Below are 21,423 nucleotides of genomic sequence, written 5' to 3'. Positions count from 1 at the left end.
ACCTTTGATCTAAGGTTATTAATGAGGCCCAATTTTTGCTATTACGACCTCGATGAGACTTCGATACAGTGATACTAAGTGTAATGATGACGAAAAGTACTACTATAAAAGAAGAAACTATTAGCTATGATATATTGTCATTAAATAGGTTCCCTTTTGCCTGATCAACAGATCGAAAAAAACGATTGATTTAGGAGAAAAAATAATAAGAAAACACAAAAAACTAACTTTAAATAAAAAATTTTGTTTTATTGTGATAAATAGCATTAGCTGCAAATTTGTTGATAGAAAAGAAATCAATTTGCACAATTAAATCAATTGAAGCTTTTTAAACTAACAGTCAAACGAAAAAATAATTGAAAAAAAAATCAAGTTACCGCACGTGAAAAGTTCTAACACGAATTTCTAACTCAACATCAAAAGTTGTTCGACAATTTTCAATGATGTACATTTACTTGCTCATTCATTCTTATTACTTCTCCAGAACTGTTAAAATCACAACTTCAAGTTCACTTCTCATCTACAACAAAATGATGAAATAAAAATTTGAACAGATCTTAAAAAAGATAACGCCTCAAATGCGATCAAATTATTGGGAAGTCTTGAATTACATATCGAAGGATTGTAAAAACAAAAATCCAAAGAGAACTGATTAAAAACCTACCCAAAAGAAGAATACTCTTTCATTGGATGCATATCATTCATAAAGTAATCATATGAAACTCCTGTAAAGCATATACCAATACTTTAATTAAAAGTAGCGTAAAAATTATAAAATTTTTACAACTTTTCTAAAAGAAAATCGGTTGTGGAAAAATCATAATTCCAATACTACAACCCAAGTAATACTTGAAGCTGCAAAATTTAATTTGGCATACTCCAATTTTATACATGTATTTTCAGTGAAAAAAGCAGGAGCATAAATAAAATGGCAGTCGAAATTTAAATTTCACTAATGTCCCCAAAAATAGTCACATCAATCACAAATAGTTACATCAATGTCAAAAACTAGAACAAAAATAGCTTGCATCAGAGGTCTGCACTTCAAAAGTTGTTTGATAAGTTGTCCTGATTTAAGACTGCTTGCTTTTTCGTTATTTTCACTGCTGCAGAATGGTTAAATTCACTACTTCAAATTGACTTCTCAGGGAAATAAAAAAATGAAACAAAAATTAAACAGATCTTCGAAAAGAGCGCGCCCTAACACAATCCAAATCTTACATCTATTTTACAAGTATTTTAGACGTACTTTAACTGTGTATATGATAGATCCGATTCAAATTACACCATTTACAAAGCGTTTAAGAAAGGTGTAGATAAGAATGTAATCACAGTTTATTTTTATATCATTTCTCTCCTACACTCTTTTTCCTATTATGTAAGAATGGAATGGTCATTGCATGTAGATTAAGGGCAAAACTTCGGCCTGTGGGTTGAGAGCAATTAATAACCCTTGCTTTTCTAATGAAGGAACTTGAAGTTCTCCAAATCCTCCACTGTTGTTTTGCGCAAATTTTCAATCTACATCTTATTTTTTAAAAAAATAGAAACAAGAAAACTTCTTTTGTATTGTTCCGATCCCACTTGTGGGGGTAGGAACTATATACTGAAATGGTTTTTTTTTGTTCAGACAATTTTGGCCGATCGATATAAATGTGGGTGGTATCATTATAAACCTCGTCCAGCGTAGAATTCGAAATAAAAAAGATTTCTTTGAAATTTATTTTCATAAGGAAATATTGAGGTTTAAATTTTTATGTGAACACGGGATATGTGGTTCATTTTTGTTCACTTTTAGGGAGATTTTTGTTCGGATTAACAATTTTTCTATAAAAGTTTTAATTCAAAATTACCTTTCACGCTACAAAATGCATCAATTTGGTGTTCCTAATAGAAGAAAGGCGATTGAAAAGACTAGTTCTGGTCTCATAGGGAAGTTTACTATAAAAAAAAATTTCAAATTCAATTTGAGAACTGTTTTTTTAAGAAAATATTTTATACTTTTTTTGTTTTTTTAGGTCACTAAGAGGATATTCACGTTTCATGTCCAGGTTTCGTTAATGACAAAACTTATTTGCTGTTCAATGATGCCCAATGAACAGAAATATAAAATTCATGGAACCGATCATACGTTTTTGTTTGTAATTTTTAATAAAATTCTCATTTTCCTTTTGAGTTTTTACAAATTGTTTGAAATCCTATGACATAGACACATTGATTTAAATAGCAATAGTAGTCCTAATGAGCATTTAGTGAACCTATCTGTTTCTTTGAGGGGACAGATAATGGAAAAAAATTTAAATATAATTTGTGGAAAAAGCGTTTTTTTGCACGTTAGCCGATATCGGTCTTTTACTTGTATTTGCGAATTCTAAGTCAGTCTCAGTAATGACAATATCCTGTCTTTTCTAATGCAACTAAAATTAATCTGGTTAGCTGTTTTATCTTCTTTTATTGGCTTTATGACTTCGATGCAACGAGTTTTCGTATATTCTTTAATTTTTCGAATATTTTTTTCATAATTTTGTTTCCTTTTGGAATCTTATCACATTGTCCTTATATTGATAGTTCCCATTGGCTCAGAAAAGACGTTAAAGGATTAATGAATTATTTTTCATAGACACCTTCTCGCACTTTTCTAATGAAAATTTTGTTTTTGCCTGTATTTGTCATTGTTTTCATAGTCATAGGACTTATTTTGATGTCCTATTAGGAGTGGTCAACAACAAACAACATTTTGTCCCATCTGGGCATAACGTAGCGTATTTGCTGACTTCCGTTGAAAGCTATTGAATTTAACGTCGATGATACTACGGGTTTTCTCAAAGATATCTTCAGATTTCTCAAAATATTTGTTCATTTTTGTAGATTTTTTGAATTTTTGTAGCTAGAGAAAGAAAAATCCCATTGTTGTCAAAAAATTAATTGAAAACAGAAACGTTTGTTCTGGAAAGTTAATTTTTTAATGGCTTCGAGGTTTTTGTCTCATTTTTTATAATTTGCAGTTTTTTTATTCCTTATCTAGTCGTAGAATGCTGAGAGGTCTCACAAGTTTTCATTGGAAGATTGAATGATTGATACTACTCTATGAAGTCAGTTCATATCGAATAGTCCTAAAGTTTATGACATTATTCGTTTTCAAATTTATGTTTTATTTTTCGTTCTTTGTATAGTTTTTTTGCATAGTTTTTGTTGTTTTTTTTGGTCACATTTTAACTTATTCTCATCATTGAGAGGTGAAGGGGCCTCTCAATGATCAGAATTACTTAAAATGTGACCCAAAAACAACAAACACTATGCATAAAAACTATACAAAGAATGAAAAGAAAATAGATTGAATGACATTATTTAATCGTTCAGTATAATTTTAGTTCAATCAGTATTGAAAACAATTGAAATAAAAAACAATATTTAGATAATACCTAATGATTTTAATTGCTTCAGGAATTCGTGTTTGATTAAGACAGATTATTTGGAATTTCTTGAGATTTTGTACTTTCTTGTGTTTTTTTGTTAAAAGCTGATGATTTTTAGGACGTTTGAATTTATTTGGTTTAAAAAATGTTGATAGGTTTTTGAATTTCGCCTCATTATTTTTTCTTTTTACTTGTTATCTTGTCTCATTAAGGAGAAGTCCAATCTTCTGTATAGTTAAGATAAAACAAAATTTGCGCAGTTAAAGTTTTATCTGAGTGCATTATGACGTTGTTTACTAGGTGCTTTTACATTTAGATATTGAGTTTTTGCCGTTAATTTTTTAGTTTTGCTTATTTTTTTGTTTTTCTCAGTCTTTTTATTGGCAGATCTCGTGAGCTCTGTAATGAGGCATGGCATTATGTGATTCAATTAGTAGTTTTGGTGTGAAACAATTTTTTAAACTCAAACCTCTATTTTTGGTTATCTCTTCATTTGGTTGACAACTAAGTCAAAAATGTAGATCAGCTCGGGTCGGAACTTCATATGCAAACGCACATTAACGAGCCTCCTTGTTATATGTAAACTCACCCAACAGACGTGACGGTATCATTGACTGGGTAGATTCTCTCTGGGTTTAGAACATTCTTCATGTTCCAGCACAACACGTATCCTTTAGGCTCTTCATTCATTCGGCTGCAAAAAAGACTGAATAGATCAGAAGAGGTAATAAAGTCAGCAAAAATCTACGAATTTTACACTCTTAATACAGTTAAAGATTTGATTAAAACTAGTCCAATCAAAGGAATCTTTAAATAATATTTCTCAATTGTTTGTCCATTGAGATGATTTCGAGCTAAAAAATATCCAATTGCTGTCGTATTCAATTACTGTCACCACCCTCAAAATTATGACACTCTCATACTATGAAAGTGTTATAATTTTGAGGGTGGCGGCGGTAATGGTAAAGACCCCAAAATTAAAGCAAACTTGATTCTAAATTAAATTTTAGCAAAGCAAACCTGTATGAGAATGCGGCTGCGAATATGAATTGGTTGCTTTTACACGTGTCAATAGCACTCACACTGAACCCATTCACCACTTCATGACTCAGTTCAAACAGGAGAGTGAACTTCAACTTGCCCCCAGACCACTCCCATTCTTCGTACTCGCTTTTCCTCGCATCTCTTTCATTCTCCCTTTTACTTTTACTACTATTACACTCTCCCCCTTATTGCCGCCCCTTCAATGACAGAATATGTTTTTTGTCTAGTAATAGTCACGTAATAATAAAAAATGGAGCGTTTTACTTCTCCGTTGGGACATAGCCATAATTGATTACCCAAGTGTAGACCTGGCCATATGAAAACTCCATGCACGACCAAAAAGTGGCATGAAAAGACAGCGTTTGGCCCAAATAATCAATGAAATGACTTTAGCTCAACTTTAGCGAATGACTGGATTCTAGCTGGACAGAAATTAGTTACACTGGACTTGAGATGGACCCAAAACGTTCTGCTCAACATTTGTTCGACTCAATGTACTGAGTTACAAAAATTGGCCTGAGCTGCTGTTAAAGTAGAGGAACAGTCATCTTTTCACGAGTCCTAAATATAACGTAGTCAGTGTTCGTGATTCTTGATCTGATACAATTCCGAAGAACCACTAATCAGTCAAAAACACTTGTTGTTCTAACGACCTGTCTTGATTTTGCTGTGATGTTTCATAATTTTTGAAGAGGTAAAAAACACTTTTTCAGCATGGCTAATGGAAGAATGGCCATTACATATAAGTTACCTGGTTTATGCTCAACGAGGTAATGTGATAGTATAGTTCAGCTGGAATTGCTGATGCAATTTTCCAACTGTTTTTTGAGCTTAAATACGGTATCACTGAAAAATAATAGTTTCTAATTTTTTGCTCACTAATTTTTTGAAACAGTTTATCTGCTCTTTGTTTTAGCCACTTTCCTGATTTATCTAAAAATTTATTAAATTACAACTTTCATTTTAGGAAAGTTTTAGGATTACAACTTTTCATAGACGCCATAATATGAAGTTGTAATTTTATAACTTTTCGAATTATGGGTTTTCTCGTTTAAATTGTAGGGTATGTTGCTGCTTCAGTGTGTACAGAAGAGAAAAATTGATTATAAAGTTTCCACGTTTGAGCGGGAGGGAACCAGCAACAATATATCCCACTTGTTAAATTGCCCGAAAAGAAAAAAGAGGCAGTTTAAAAACCGAAAATATCTGGAATCATTTCTTGGAATGCGCTTCAATTGATTTTTGAAGTTTGTAACAGATAAGATCTCCACCATAAAAGCAGTAGACAAGCAGGCAGTTAAGATTGAGGCAGAAATCTGTTAAACAATAGTTTTTAAACAGAGTTCTTTAAAAATTTGAAAGAGAAAAAAGCTTGAAACAAATAGAAAAATCAAGACAATCGAAAAACAGCTACGTTAATGCGAGACTTTTCTAAACTTATGCATAAAACAAAACATTGACTGCATCAAACTTTATTTGAAAGCAATTGACAATTACGGAAAAAAAACTAACGTCGGGTGAATTGCCACAAACCACCGCTAGCCATTATTTAGGGAGTCTTGTTTTAGTGTAATTGAAGAGGCGTGGGGTGAGCGCGAAGTGAGCGCATGGGGGGGGGGGGGGGGGGAGCGCGGGGAAGTGTTGACAAAGGGCGTGAAGTTGGGGATTCAAAGCTTACGAGCCGCCATTCACATCTTGAATTTATGTCACCAAAACAGTTTCAGTGAATCATATGATTAGGGTCTAGTAAGCCGAAAGAGTCAAAGAGAACTTAATGCCCTGAAGGCAATATCTGTTTGCCCCGTGTTTGAGGTCGAAAAGTCAAAAGGTGTAGACGAAAAGTCAGTCAAAGGAGAATTTGAGTTAAAAAGAATGCAGGACCAATATAATTGCTACAAACTTGGTTTGAGAGCAATTAATAATGGATAATAATACTTTTTGGGGATTAGAGATTTACCGAACATCAATTAGCATTGAGAACTGGCGGTTAGTGAAGTTTCGAAGGTATTGATACTTGAGAAAAAGAGAGAGACGGTAGATACTCATAAAAAAATCGCGGTAGCTCAATTTGTTGATTTCGTAATTGGTTTCGAAAAAAATCAACTTGAAAAGACAAAGCCTTGAGAAAGAGAAGAGGAATAGCAGAAAAATATCATAGAAACAACTGCTTCTGGACATCTATTAATTTTTTTACAAGCCGTTTAAGCACACATTGATTTGACCACGTTGAGTATCATCAGAACATTACGACGCAGAGGTATACCCAAATCGTCACGGGCAGATTTGAGCAATGCGTGTATCTCGTGTTCGTTTTTACTATGTTAATAAATTGAAAGTGGAACAATATTGCGGAAAATAGCTACTTTAGCAGAATTTGGCAAAATGGAAGGAAAATTAGAATCCCATGTTCGCAAAAGTGTCCTAATCCTAGCCGAAAAATACAAGTACAAACTTTATAACTTATTTTTTCGCACGGCTTTTATCACGCATCTGCTCCATTTATGTATCGATTTTTCGCACGCAATGTAGCTCAATTTCGCATATAATCCACAATTAAGCCTAATTTAATTACTACTTATTTAATTAAGCCTAACTTATTACTACTAACAGTACTTTTACTACTTTTTCGCTACTTATAGTACTTTATTACTACTTATTAGTACTATTTATTACTACTTATTAAAATTGGCCAGGCCCACATTGATATACAAAGCCTTTGATGTGCGAGGGATTTTTCGGAAAAAAATCAGTTTTTGTGGTTGCATGTATTTAAAGCACTTTAAAGCTTTGAAAGCTTCAATTAAATCTTTATTAAAGTGCTTATTTCATGCTCAAAATGTGCGCGAATAATAGATACCTAAATTGAGCTGAAACGTACTACAAGATATGTTACCTACTTTTCGCACCGAATGTTCTTTTATTTCGCAAAATTGGCGGAACCCCTTTTGCGAAAAGTAAGATACAAAGGATGTCTCCTAATTTCGTTCATTGTTTGTATCTAATTTTCGAGCCAATTTTACTAAGGCGGAAATTTTGGGGTATACCTCTGCGTCGTAATGAAGCATCTAACGATTTCAACCTTGATCAGATTTTAGCTCGTTCTTGATCAGACTTTATCCAGGCTTCAACCAAAGACCTCGTCCGTGTAATAAAAACGCAGCTAACCCCAATGCGTTTTAAATAGTCTGATCATTAATTGACACACTACCGAGGTTTGTTAAGTGTTAAATTGGATTATTTTAATGGAAAGAGAATCTTGTGGTCCTTTTGTTCTGGTTCTCATCGTCTTCACTTTTGCCAGGGGTAAGATCTCCTCTTCGACTGCTCTCTTCGTTCTCTCCCCCCATCAGTGTTGCTGATAACTGTCTACTCATAAGGTCATTCTGGATATCAGTGGTGCCAAATTCACTCTCCTAAAACATTCCATAACAAAACTATACAGCGAACTTGTGGCACTTCACCACCAAAATTCTTTCAGTTTTTTTGATTTCAAAGCTGGGAAGATAAAATTTTTGAGCTGAAGCCATAGGCATCGGGTAGCTAATAAGAATAAAATCACTCACGTGCAAATTTTAAAATGCCGAAAGTCTGCAGTGCCAGAAGTCAAAATGCCAGAAGTTGCCACTTAACCAGAAGTTTACTTCCGTCCACTTTCGTCTTTTTAAAACGTGCGCGTTTCGTGGATTAAGCATGCACGTGACTCTGCGGAAGTCTTTTCGAAATTCTGACTTGATATAAAGAGCCGACTCGCGCTTCTCGATAAATGCCAGAAGCTCTCAGAAACTTCAAGCAGAATCACGCAACCATTACATGAAAAAAGCTTGATAGTGCACTTTTCCCATTAGATCGCGTACAAGTCTGTTTTCTTACAAATATCTCAAAACCCAAAAGTCGGCGGTTTAAATAGAATCTCGTTACAATATTCGTAATTTGTCTTAGCACTAATTTTTCCAAGCGAGATAAATTTTACCCTCAAAGTTTGTTCAATAATCTCAACAGCTGTTTTGGTTCCTTCGGCAGTCGAAACTCCATCTGCTGCTGTAGTTCCCTGTTCACAAGTGTCCAACTGATCCTGTGGTCCATATATCTTTACTAGCTCATCATGGAACATGCCCCAGCTGAATATTCTCTCGACCTTGAGCAGATTGTCCAGAAGTGACTGGCTGTTTAGGATTTTGTTCACATTCTCTTCACTTCTGTTTCCTGATCCTTGGAATAAGTTAATCTCCATGTCGCTCGAACTGAAATATGCACGGGGATCTAGGATTGTTGGAACTGAATGGAATCTAGGATGAATTGCAGTGGAAAGTCTCCTTTTTTGGTTCAATACTAATTGCCCCCCCCCCCCCCCCCGCGTACACTTAAAAATTATATGTTATGTAGCACGTTACGATGTAAAAATATAGATCGTGGGTCTGTCGATGCAAAAATAGAGCTTAGTGGGTGCACAGTATGGGTAAATTAGGAAAATCAAAATGGAAACGGTCAACTAATCAACTATCAAAACTATCACCTCGTAAAAATACAGACCAAGAAAGGTCATTAACGCATTAGAAAGGTCGGAAATGTCAAAGCTACTCTAAAATTTATGCCATTTTGACTAGTGATGTTTGAATACTTGAGCAGAGTTTGAGTTTAGGTTTGCTATCTATATGCAACTCTTGTCTACCTCAAGCCCGTAGAAGCCCCACTCGCTCTGGAGGGTCTTCCCACGCCTCCCAACCCCGCGATAGTTCCGAATGATCCAATGAATCCACTACCACCAACACCAGTACCACCTGTACCAACACCTACTCCTGCAGCACTTGTTCCAGGAGCCAATCCAGCAAGATGGTGATCAGGTGTCAAATTCTTAACCAGTAGACGGGATGGCTGAATCTGATAATAATAATCTGATAGCAATTATTTACTTTATGATGTTTAATGACTTCTTGAGACCATCTTGGAACAAAATGACCTCTTGCCAGAATTTTCTCTGACAAATACCTATGTTAACGGACAATTGTAACACGGACTTGGCTTTATAAACACTGTACTCGAAATCTAAGGTATATTGGACGAAATTTTTAAAATAATTTATAATATTTTTAGAGGTATATTTTTGTTCTGGACCCCACTTTAGTGGTGAGGGAGGAACTATATATTCAAATGGTTTTTTTGTTCAGACAATTTTGGCCGATCAATATATTCATCGTTGAGAGTTGTGATTGGTATCATTAAAAAGCGTGTACATCCAAGAATATGGAATCAAAAAGTTATTTTTCAATTTTTGTTGTTTTTTCAGGGAGATATCGAGATTTCAGGTTTTGTGAATATTCGACAGTCTTTATTCACACTTTCAATAATTTTTGACAAAATTTGGCACAATTTTGCTAATATAATTTAAAATAAAATTAAACTATATTAGCTAGAGATAGAAGAGTTGCTGAATAGTTTGATTGGAGTTTCTTTGCTAAAACTTTTGATAAAATTTTAGAAATTTAGGCACTTTTTCATCAAAAACTGCACGAAATATGCTTTTTTAGTCCACTTTGTTCAAGTTTGCCGAATTTGGAGACCAAGAAATTGCTAACGCAATCTCTTAAAACTCCAAATGAGAGCTAGTTGAAACTCGGCGCCCTATAAAAGTCTTCTGGAATTAAAATTTCTATATTTTTGTGCAAATTTAACTCAATAATTATACAAAAAGCATCATTGTTTTTAAAAAAATTTGAAGTACTCCACTCAACAATTTGTATAATTCGCAAATATTTGGAACACTTGGGCGGTTTGCTGGACTCCTAGACAAATCGGGGATAAGTTTGATATTATCATGAATTCTTACTGTCAACTCTTTAATTTTTATTTTGGTGCTGGGTTTTTTCTAAACAGAATTTATAACAGCTCGCAGTTACGTGAAAAAGAGGTCGAGAGAAGATTTAGATTTTTTCTAGAGAAGCTAATGGAGTTTATTGCTTTGAAGAAGATTTTTAGTAAACTTAACTGAATTCTTGTTTCGCCTCCAATTGTTGTTCTTTTTGCTGTATGATTATTAAGTCTAACCTTTCAAAGATCCAAATGGCTCTCGAAAGAGGTGTAAGTTAACCTGTACTATGCCTTCGGTTGTTACCTAATGTCTCTTATGTCATTGAAAGAGTTTGTTTTCAGGGAATTTCAGTTATTTTTTTGAAACTATAGATTTTTAATATTATTTCTGCTATAATTTTAGCCTATTGTCAATAAATACAAGACAGATGCTCTTTATAATAGAAAACAAACTAACCTGTTGGAGGATTGTTTTATAGTAATGGTTTCTTGCTTTTGTACTACAATTTTTCATACAAAATTATGTGAGTTTTGTGCATAATTGGCCATTTTTGCTGTTGTTTTTGTTTTTTCATAACGTACTGTTTTACGGGATTCGAAACCTTTCTCTTGCTGAATTTGACAAAGTCTTTCAGAACTCTGCGAAGTTTTATAAATTTGCACTGTATTAGTTATGAATTTTTCTAGTCGAAAGCCAAATATTGTGCAATTAAAGTTCTAAGTGTTCAACTATAGTTACATTGATGAACCGAATAACTGATATCGGTATATAGCTAAATATACCTTTCAATCGAGATAGTTTTTATTCGAGTTAAAGATGTTCGAAGGAGACGCAAATGAATATTGAACTTTTTATATTCAATGTTTAATATTTTATAATTTTAATGGCTTCACTACTGTGATTTTGTAAAATTGTTTATGAAAGTTATAAGTTCTGCTTGTTTTGAATGTTATTTTATAGTCTTATGACTTAATCTCACTGATGCCACGCGCAAATAGATTTCGAAGAGATTGCAAGATATACTGTCTACTCTTTTAGTCGAAAGCTTATGTTGGCTCTGAGTTTTGAAAATTTTGTTTCTTTCAAAAAATACAACGGATATCTGAGATTTACCAATCCCATTTCTGTTAATTTTTAGCTTAGAATATCCATAGTCAAGTGAGATCTCTCATCTATTGAATGTTCTCTTAATAGCGGTTTCAATTTCCTCAAATGATCTTTGCTCTTGGTACAACTAGTTTTCATAAAATTTTTGTGCTTTTTGAATTTTCGCCTTATTTTGAAGGTTTTAGTTTAATTTTCACCATACATCAAAAATGACAGGTATTTTTCTCATTTAAAATAACGCAATCAATTAGTTGATTTGCTGGGACATCGTTTCCGTAAAATTTTTTTTGTGCAAAATTTTTCTTTTTGCCCGTTTTGTCGTTCTTTTTGTTGTCGTATGACATGTCCTGGATAATAAAAAGTCCTACTCGCTTTCTCCCAATGAAGGCATTAATGAGTTTTCCAATTATTGCATTTGATGCATAATGCTTCTAATAAGTTTTACGTTAATTTTTTTCAAAAACTAACGTTTTATTAAACGTTGACCTTTTGCTCATTTCTTGTCGACTTGTTACCTGTTCTCATTGAGGAAAAGGCCCACTTTTTAAATGAAGTACAGATCAATCTTTTCTAGTATAAGTTATATTTGATGCCATTTTGATTTGGTTGTTACTGGTTTTCAAAATGGCGATTTTTTTCGTAGTTAATAATTGTAATTGTTTGATTTTTATCGCCGTCTATTCTGGTGGTCATATTATGGTAGTCACAGGCCATCTATGGCCTCATATATGTAGCCACTCATCTGCCCTCTAAGGTAGATTGTTTTTGTTCCCACTCTCTTGAGGGGAGAGGAACTATATACTCAAATCTTTTTTTGTTCAGACAATTTTAACCGATCGATATGTTCATCGTACAGAGTTGTGAGTGGTATCATTAAAAAGCCTGTCCAGCGCAGAATATGGAATATCAAAACAATTTGACTTATTTTGTTCACATTTTTTCCGGAATTTTCGCATAAAATTTTGTCAATTTTGCTAAATTATATAAAAATTGTAACCATAGCACTGTTGATTTTATTCTATAAGCCAAAAAAGTTTTGTTGGTTGTTTTGATTTTTTTTCTTAGGCCAAATTTTGGCTAAATACTTCAAAATTCAGCCTTTTTCATCAAAAATGCTCGAAATAAGCTACTTTAGTCCACTCTGATTAAGTTTGCCGGAAGTACACAATCCAAAACAACAAGCAGAAATTTTCTAGACTAAACTTGAAACTAGGGTTTTTCCACATCCGATGAGAATTGACTGGAATTAAAATTTTGTGCCGTTTTTTGCTTACTTTACTCTTTTGTTATCGGAAAAGCAGCATTTTTTGATCTTTTATCTAACAAATTATCTAGATCTAAAACATTCGAAACAATTGAGTGTTCTTAATGGATAAACATCAATAGAAAGACTGGTTTTGCAGTGCTACAATCCAAAAATAATTCGAATTGTAGTCAGCCGGTTTTTTATTTTAAATAAAATATTTGATCTTTTCTTTGTTAATCAAAGAACAGAACAATTCAAATCAATGCTCACTGTTGACAGGTCCTAATGGCTTCCTAAGCAGTTCCAAATTATTGAATCTAGTATCTTCAGCCGAACAATTATGGTCGTTTTGACTTTTAAAATTGTTTGGTTTTTAAACAAACAATGGCTTATTGAATTTTGCCACTAATTTTCTAATAATTTGGTCAATTTTAGCTTAGTGTCCGCAAACCAAGATTGCTTTTTCTTCGTCTTCTTTCTACTGAATTGAATTTGAATCTTTTTAGTGGTTTTACGCGTTAAGTTATGTATTTCTGGCGTTGATACTGCTAGATTTCACAATTTTTTATTAATTTTAGGCGTTGGCCCATTTTTCACGTTTTCTTTTCTCGTTTTATGCCATATCTTTTTAATGACAGTTCACATATTACATTACTGCTGTTCAAAATAAAGCACAAAAGAACATATAAAAGTCTTTAGAGGGATAGATTAATGTTTTAACGGCTTTTTTTTCATTTGTTAATTTAATGTTTTAAGATTTATGTTTTAAGATTTTTTTTCATTTGTCTTTAACTGTCTTTTTCACTTTGTCTTTTTAGTCGCATGATTTTTTCCGGATAATGACAGATCGCCCTGGCTTATACGGAGGAATAAATGAGCCTATATTCTGATTTGAAATGTTAAATGTTGGCTTTCATTACTTTGAAAACAATTGTTTTCAAAAATTAAAAAAAAATCACTTCAAATTCGCATTTTTTAATACTTATTTTGTCTATTTGCTAACTAGTCTTGTTAATTACAGGTCAAATATTGCAGTTCTTTGTCAGGGAAAGGTGTAAGGATACAGAATCAAATGTTTCCAAGGAAATCGATAAGAATTTTTTGGCTTCTACACGGGTTTTGCAAAAAAATTAAACTAATTTTGGATTTTTGTCTATATTGGACGTTCTTTTTGTAGACGTAAGACATACTCTGAATAAATAAGTTCTCAAGTGCTTCCTTTGGACAAACAAATTTACCTACTTAATGATTTCAATTTGTAGTTAATGGCTTTCATGACTGTGAAAAAAATTGTTTTGGAAAAAAACAAATGGGTTTCTTAATTTTCCCTCTTTTTCTATTTTTTTGTCTAATTTTTACCTAGTCTAATTAATGATAGGTCACATACAACATTTTTGGGTTTATCGAAAAAGGCGCTATCAAACATTTTTGAGGGGCGAAAGATGCCTTAGGGCGTCGACAGCTTTTTCTCGCAATTTTTTATTGAATTTTTGTTTTCTCTATTCATTGTTTTTTGTAACAGCATAAAAATTTAATAGTGACAGATCTTAATGCCCTCCTTTGAGGAATTAGAGGCGTAGCTTAATATAAAACATTTATATGTTTTCAGTTGATATCTAATGGTTTCCATTACTTTTGAAATTATTTGTTTTTAAAAAATATAAGTGAATTTTTTTAACTTTGCTGATTTTGTTCTGTTGTCTAATTGTTACCAAGCCTGTTTCCCATATATTTTCAAATAGATAGAAATTTTTTCTTTAGTTTTGGTTTTATCTGACGCTGTCTTGACTTTTTTGTTAAGCATTTTTTAGTGGACATAAACTTTTGTATGTAATTAATGTTTGTTGTTGTTTTTTGATTTTGTATTTCGTCTAGCCTTGCTTTCCTAATAATGGCAGAATGCATCAATCTAATGCGGAGTTTGTTATTCCACCGGATTTTTTGTGTTGGAGGCAATCTTCTTGTCCATACAGCAAATTTTTTGAAAAATCCTTTAGTTTTTGAATTGTTTCATCTGTTCCTCATTTGATAGACAATTAAGCCAAAAATGTGATGAGCGGGGTCGGAACTTTATGTGCGAACGCACATTACCGAGCCTCCTTGTATTCATTTAGTGGTTTGTTGAACGCTATGTTGATAAGTTAATTTTTTAAAAAATTTTCTTCATTTGGTAGACAATTAAATGAAAAATGTAGATGAGCGGGGTCGGAATTTTATGTGCGAACGCACATTACCTAGCCTCCTTGTATTTTTTATGATAATATGACCCTCTCGACATATTAAAAATTTTGCCAGACTCAGCACAACACTTGAATTATTTTCTGGCAACAATTTCAGGGATAAGACTTTTAAAGATAGCCTAATTGTTGTGATAAACTTATTAAATAGACGGAATAGAACGGAAGACGGAATAGAACGCTTCGAAGACGGAATAGAACGCTTGGAAGACGGAATAGAACGCTTGGAAGACGGAATAGAACGCTTTGAGTACAGTCGGTTTGCATTCTTTCTAGACAGCGCTTACACAGGCTGATTTCTTTTCTCTGCATCGCATCTTTAACCTATTATTGGACTTGATCTGACTTTTATTGAGCGAATTATTTGACTGTTTTGACTTTTTTTCTTTGATTATCATTGATGGAGAGCATGGATGCAACCAGCAGTAGCAAAGGGCAGAGTATCGTGAGTACAATTAAAAACGATAAGGAAAAATGATCTAACAAAAGAAGTTTGGAGCCTCCGCAAAACCGTAGTAGAACAACAGAAACAAATTGATGCGCTGAAAGTTAAACAAGGAAATGTAAACGACCGCCTCAGGGCTCAAGAACGCTATACGAGGAAAGATAGTGTACTAATAATAAACCCCCCTTTTGACGCCAGAACAGCTAAAGATGTTACGAGTGAGAAGCTAGTTTTTTTTGAAAAATTGTTGCAAATCAAGCTAGCCTATTGTGATATAAAAGCATGCCATATCGTACCAGGAACCTCAAAAGGTAACTCAATGCCTACAGTGATTTGCAAGTTTCTATACTTTGCGGATAAAAACTTGATCTGGACAAAAAAACGAAAATTACGAAATGTGAAAAACAATATCAACGGACTGAATATCTACATAAACGAACCATTGCCTGAGTGCGAAGCACTAATAAAGCAAGAGGCGAGCAAACGAAATTTTATTACATCTACTCAAAATTGTACGGTCTCTGTTACGGTGAATGATGACAAATCGGACAAAACAAAGTTTGTTAGAGTAAATGAAATTGAGGATTTGGACAAACTGATCCCGGTTAAACGAAAACGACCATTCGAAAACACCTTCTCGGCAAATGATCGCGAGATGCCTGATGCTAAACGGTCAAAATACTAAGCAAACTAAATTTTCACTGCTCTCAACTCACTATGGAAGTAAATAACTGACTGTGACTGAGTCTTTTCTGTTTGAAGTAATTTAATTATTTTTGTTGCTTTAGCTAAATTAAGTATCTTGTTTCTAGCGGATAATAACTCTTTCAACAAAGATTTAAAAATCTAGGTTAAAAAACTAGTAGTTACTTTTAAAAATATTGTCATATGTTCGCGTTTTCGGCTGCAACCTGTGACTTCCGCGGAAACCTGAACCTGTTCTGTGATTTTCGCATTCCAGGTTTTGGTGTTTGGAGCTGATTATTATTTTTACACTACCGTCCCTTGGCTTTTTGAACTGACACTCTGTGATTTCCGCGGAGTCCGTTCAAATTGTCAAATATAGTATTGGTTTAAAGAAAGAACAGTAAAGGTTAGTGCCAACATGAAGTAACATAAACCTTTTTTTTTCTCTCTTTTTTTTTTCTTCTTTTTTTTGGGTAAACCCCGTATCTTTTAATTTTTTTTCTCTCCCTCATATATGAAGAGCCGCAAAAACCAAATGTATTTTAGTCTTTTGTTATGTGTGCGGGGGATCGATTTGGCCTGTGTATCCGCTTTTTATGAGAAAAAACTGATGTTCAACAGAGACACAAACGACGCTTGAGTTACAAAAAATTCATTGATTTTGCTGCAAAACATGAGATCACTGCCGCGAAACTTTGACGAGTTTAATGTTCACTTGAATACCATGGAATTGAAACCTGACTTGATTTGCATTACAGAAACTTGGCTTTCTGAACAGAATTCTTGTGAAATTTTTAAATTGGATGGTTACCATCCCCTTTTAGTAGCTTCAAGAAAAAAACGAGGGGGAGGCGTAGGTCTTTATGCGAAAGAAACCTTTTGTTACCGAGTGGAAAAGAAACTAACAACAAACAATCTGCAGATCATTAGTGTTTCGGTGCAACTGAAAAAATCGAAACTTTTAATTACATGTGTATACATTCCACCTAACGCCACAACTTTTGAGACTTTCGAGATACTAGATCAATTTCTCGATGAACTCGTTGTTCCACCAGAAACTCATCAGATTATTTGTGGTGATTTTAATGTTAATATGATTCAAAATGGAATTAAGCAAAAGCGTTTGAGAAACCTAATGAACGGAAACAACTTAGATATTCCAAAACTTTTAACACCAACTAGGGAAACTGTTTCTTCAAACTTATGCCTGGACATCTTTTTTTTCCAACATTCTATTGAAAATAAAAGTGGACCAATCGGATGTTTCAGATCATCACACTGTACTAGCAACTTTTAACACAAATTTTAATGATAACTGCAAAGAATCATATACTTTTACGAGAAATTGGAAAGCATTAGAGAATGAAAATGTGCTCAAAGAGGCCAAATATTTTTAGGAGAAAAACTAAAAAGTCTGTGCAGACCCATGAAAACAATTGATAAACAGATCTCTGAGCTTCACAGTAGTCTCATGATAACTCTAGACAAATTTTGTCCCATGAAAAAAGTGAAACCTAGCAAAAGAAAAAACTGGATTGACAATGAAATAAAAAAAGAGACTACTAAAAAGAAACAACTAAGAAGAAAAATGAATGAAATAGATTCCGAAGGAAGCAAACTTGCATACAAAAAACAAAGTAATCTTGTAAAAAACTTGGTAAGGAAAAAAAGATGGACTTTCGATCAAGAAAAATTACACGTGGAAAGTAGGCAAAATTCGAGAGAGTTTTTCATTATCTACAACGAATTGATGGGAAAATCACAAAAACCAGAACAAGATATTTTCACCCAAAACCAAGTTGAAAACTTCAATAACTTTTTCGCGAGTATTGGGAAAAAACTTTCGTCTGAAATTGAACCCAACAATAAAACTAATTACCACCGAAAAACATCAACTCTTTCTTTTTTAGCAAAATTACCTAAAAAGAAATAGAAGAGGTACTGACCTAAGTACTGCTTAGACTGCTATGGCCTAAATTACATATTTCTAAAGAAAATGTCTGATCCTCTTGCAAGTTGTTTGGAACGATTGTTTCATAGATGCATTATCAAAAGTTATTTTCCTGATGCTTTAAAGATTGCCAAAGTTGTACCCTTACACAAGGAGGGTGACAAACATGAGCCAACAAACTACAGGCCTACCTCCTTGCTACCGACAATCGGGAAGATTTTTGAGAAACTGATCTATAATAGGTTGGTACAGTTCCTCGATCGCTATCACATTCTGAATGAAAAACAGTTTGGTTTTCGGAACAAACGGAGCACAGTTGATGCCTTGGCTACATTGGTGGAAACAATTCGTCAATTATGGACAAACAGAATTAAAATTTCTTGCTGCACATTTCTCGATCTAAAGAAGGCGTTCGACACAGTTGATCACAAACTTTTGTTACAAAAATGTTTTTGTTATGGTTTTCGTAAGGAAACATATAAGCTTATTGAATCGTTCCTGAAGAACCGAGGCAATACATTCAAATTGGAACAAAGAAATCTTCGTTGAAACTTGTAGAAACAGGTGTCCCCCAAGGGTCTATACTGGGACCAATTATGTTCCTTTTTTATATTTATGACATCAAATCAATGCAGAAGGAAACAGATCTAATACTGTATGCTGATGACACAGCAATTATAACAGGAAGTAGGAACATTGAACTACTGAACAATCATCAGTTAGCACTAAATGACACAAATGATTGGATAAAAGAAAACAGGCTGGTCCTCAACGCAAATAAAACAAAAAACGTGCTCTTTAATGGTCGACGGAAAATTCAGTTTGAAAAAGAATTTTCTTTCGGTAATGAAACGATTGAGTCAGTAAAGCAGTACAAATATTTAGGTGTGATTATTGATTGTCAATTAAGTTTCCAACATCATGTATCCTACATCGAAAAACGCCTTGTCAAGTTTTGTGGCATTTTCTACAGGCTCAGAAAAGTCTTAACATCTCGTCAAATGATCCAAGTTTTTAGAACATACATCGAGCCAATATTGCAATATGGAGTTCTCATCTCTGGCTCAACTTCTAAAAATGTGTTAAAAAATCTGGAAAAACTTACAAAACGGTTAATTAAAATTATCTTCTACAAAAGGAGTTTCGAATCGCTGGGCTCATTGAGAGAAGAACATAAACTCTTCACTGTTAGGGAACTTCACATATATGAACTTTTCAAAACTCTGATTAATATCCTTCGGGGCGAATGCAAAATTGCATCCTTGTCAAATTTCTTGAGTGGTCAGGATCTAGAAAACCTTTCAGGCAGTTGGTCTAAAAGGATCTCAACTAGCAAGAACTCATGCGTGAAAAATTGTTTGCATTCAAGGTTAAGAAGGTTATTAAAATTAGTTTTAATAATCGAACCAATGTTTGTATACAAAGTAAAAAACCTGAAAGAAAACGAAATACGTAAACTTTCACACAATTTTTTAGACAATTTCATACTGGAAAATGAACAACTAACGGAAGCAATTTTTAGTTAACAAAAAAACAAAACTACGGATTATGGTATTTATTTTTTTTGTCTCTTTTGTTTTCAATTTACTAAAAACAAACAATTTGATTTACCCTTAGTGAATAGGTATTGACAGTGAATTATTTTCCGCTAGAGGCACTTGAAAACAGATCAGTGAGACCTAATAGTGTGCTCTTGGTTGGTGCGCTTTCTATTGATTTTACAAATAGTGTTCTGTTTTTGCAATCATTGTAAAATTAATGATAATTATCCTGTACGAACCATAAACAATTTATTATTATTATTATTATTATTATTATTATTATTATTAAAGATTAGCGACAGGTTTTGCGGTGAATGTTTTAATACTTGAAATTATCGAGTGTTTTCACACCCCCTAAACTCTGAAAAAAGACCGCTAAAATATTTTTTTTTCACCACAGTCACATTTTCCTATCGAATTTGCCACAACCCTAGCATCTTTTAGCAGTTTAGTTGCGGCGCCTCGATGCGGGCTTGATCGAACAACTGCATCGAAACATCAAATCAAGTATTCCTCGAACAATTTGTTGAGAAAGTTTACATTAAAATTATCTTGTAGCTCTTATTCCGTATTGATCAGTTTGACGCATCGTGCCTTAATCAATGGGTCAAATCTATTGTGTGGTGTTATCATTGCACCCATGATACCTTCAATGATCTTTGGTTTAGTATCAAAAATATCATAACAAGAAACGAAGCAAAAAAACCTCCTGCATGGTGTTCGAACATCCATCCTATGTACCAACATATGCGATGCTACCAACTTTGATGGTGTGTTGTCATGTCATCGATATTTTGATGGATATAACGTAAATCTAATTAAAAGTTTTTCCATAACCTGGGAATTGCATAAAGTTTGATTTTGTCACATTCTAAGACATCCTAAAAATCCTAACGTCTTAGAATTCCTGCACGAATAGAAAATGATTAGATTGACACCAATTATTTATTGTGACCAATAAAATTATATGGTTGTAAATTTTAAAATCACTTTAAATAAAAAAAATAGTGACTAGGAGCTGCAAAAGACCTTTACATGATGAAAATTGAGCCATAATTATGAACTTTCTAGAAGCCAAAGCTTAAATATGTTTTGCAGAAACTTTTAAAAGAATTTTACCAATTTGAAAAAAAAACACAAAAAGAGTGAGCCTCAAAGCTTCCCAAAACCCGCCATTCACACTATGTTTTTCTGCCTCATGTGGCCCTCAGTAGTTTCTTCGCTGAGCAGTTCTAAAACGAAGTTCTAAAAGAGCTGCTGAGCGAATTAACGCTCTTGGGTTGTATCAACTTACAGAGCATCTTTTCACGAAAAATTGAATCGCTCAAGCAATCGAAATAATATTCTAACACAAAAAAACCATTTATGATATTTCACGAAATTTTGAAATTTTTGATACAAAAATTCAAACAATTTTTTAAAAAAAAGTAACTTATATCAAACAAATTTGAATTAACAAATTGTCGAAAAATTAGTTTGATTCGGTTTGAGAGAAATAAAGTGCTAGCATTTTTTAAAAAAACTATTTGTTAGTTTGAATACGATTGATATCAAAATGATTGCTCTCAAAATATTTTTCTAATTATGAGCAGATGTAAAGGGTCCGTCACCAAACCGTTTTCCTTATTATTTAGATCGATTTTATTGATTTCATATTGATAATCGAGGTAAAATTCATATCTCCAACTTCAACTTTCCATGACTTTCGATACCAAACCTTTTGATTCACCATTATACATGAGTTTCTTCGTGTCAAAGTTAACTTTGATGATAAATGCGTGTCGGGTGTAAACCACAGCTTTGTAAGCTAATATTTAACAAAATATATGCTTAAATAAACTGTCTCTCAAATCGGATCAGAATTAGAAGGTAACAGCAGATTAGATGTTAATTTTTTTGAGTATATGTGTGGTACAGGTGAAAAGAAGACTGAGGCGTCAGAG

General features: G+C 33.3%; 1 protein-coding gene across 1 annotated transcript in view; it reads right to left on the bottom strand.

The window, feature by feature from the left end:
- LOC142349115 (uncharacterized) overlaps positions 1-21,423 on the bottom strand; it is a 630,633-nt gene that overhangs the window by 55,825 nt on the left and 553,385 nt on the right. Inside the window, exons 12-16 of the mRNA XM_075400527.1 lie at positions 9,130-9,338; positions 8,431-8,701; positions 7,730-7,873; positions 4,437-4,591; positions 4,006-4,110 (exon numbers count right to left, since the gene is read on the bottom strand). Of these exons, the coding sequence (XP_075256642.1) occupies positions 4,006-4,110; positions 4,437-4,591; positions 7,730-7,873; positions 8,431-8,701; positions 9,130-9,338 (884 nt within the window). The remainder of the gene's footprint in view (positions 1-4,005; positions 4,111-4,436; positions 4,592-7,729; positions 7,874-8,430; positions 8,702-9,129; positions 9,339-21,423) is intronic.

The sequence above is a fragment of the Convolutriloba macropyga genome, chromosome 11, assembly GCF_964194025.1.
Source record: "Convolutriloba macropyga chromosome 11, txConMacr16.3, whole genome shotgun sequence".
In the NCBI taxonomy this organism is placed as follows: Eukaryota; Metazoa; Xenacoelomorpha; order Acoela; family Convolutidae; genus Convolutriloba; species Convolutriloba macropyga.
Note: the sequence above shows the minus strand (reverse complement) of the source record. Positions and strands in the feature narration are given on the sequence as shown.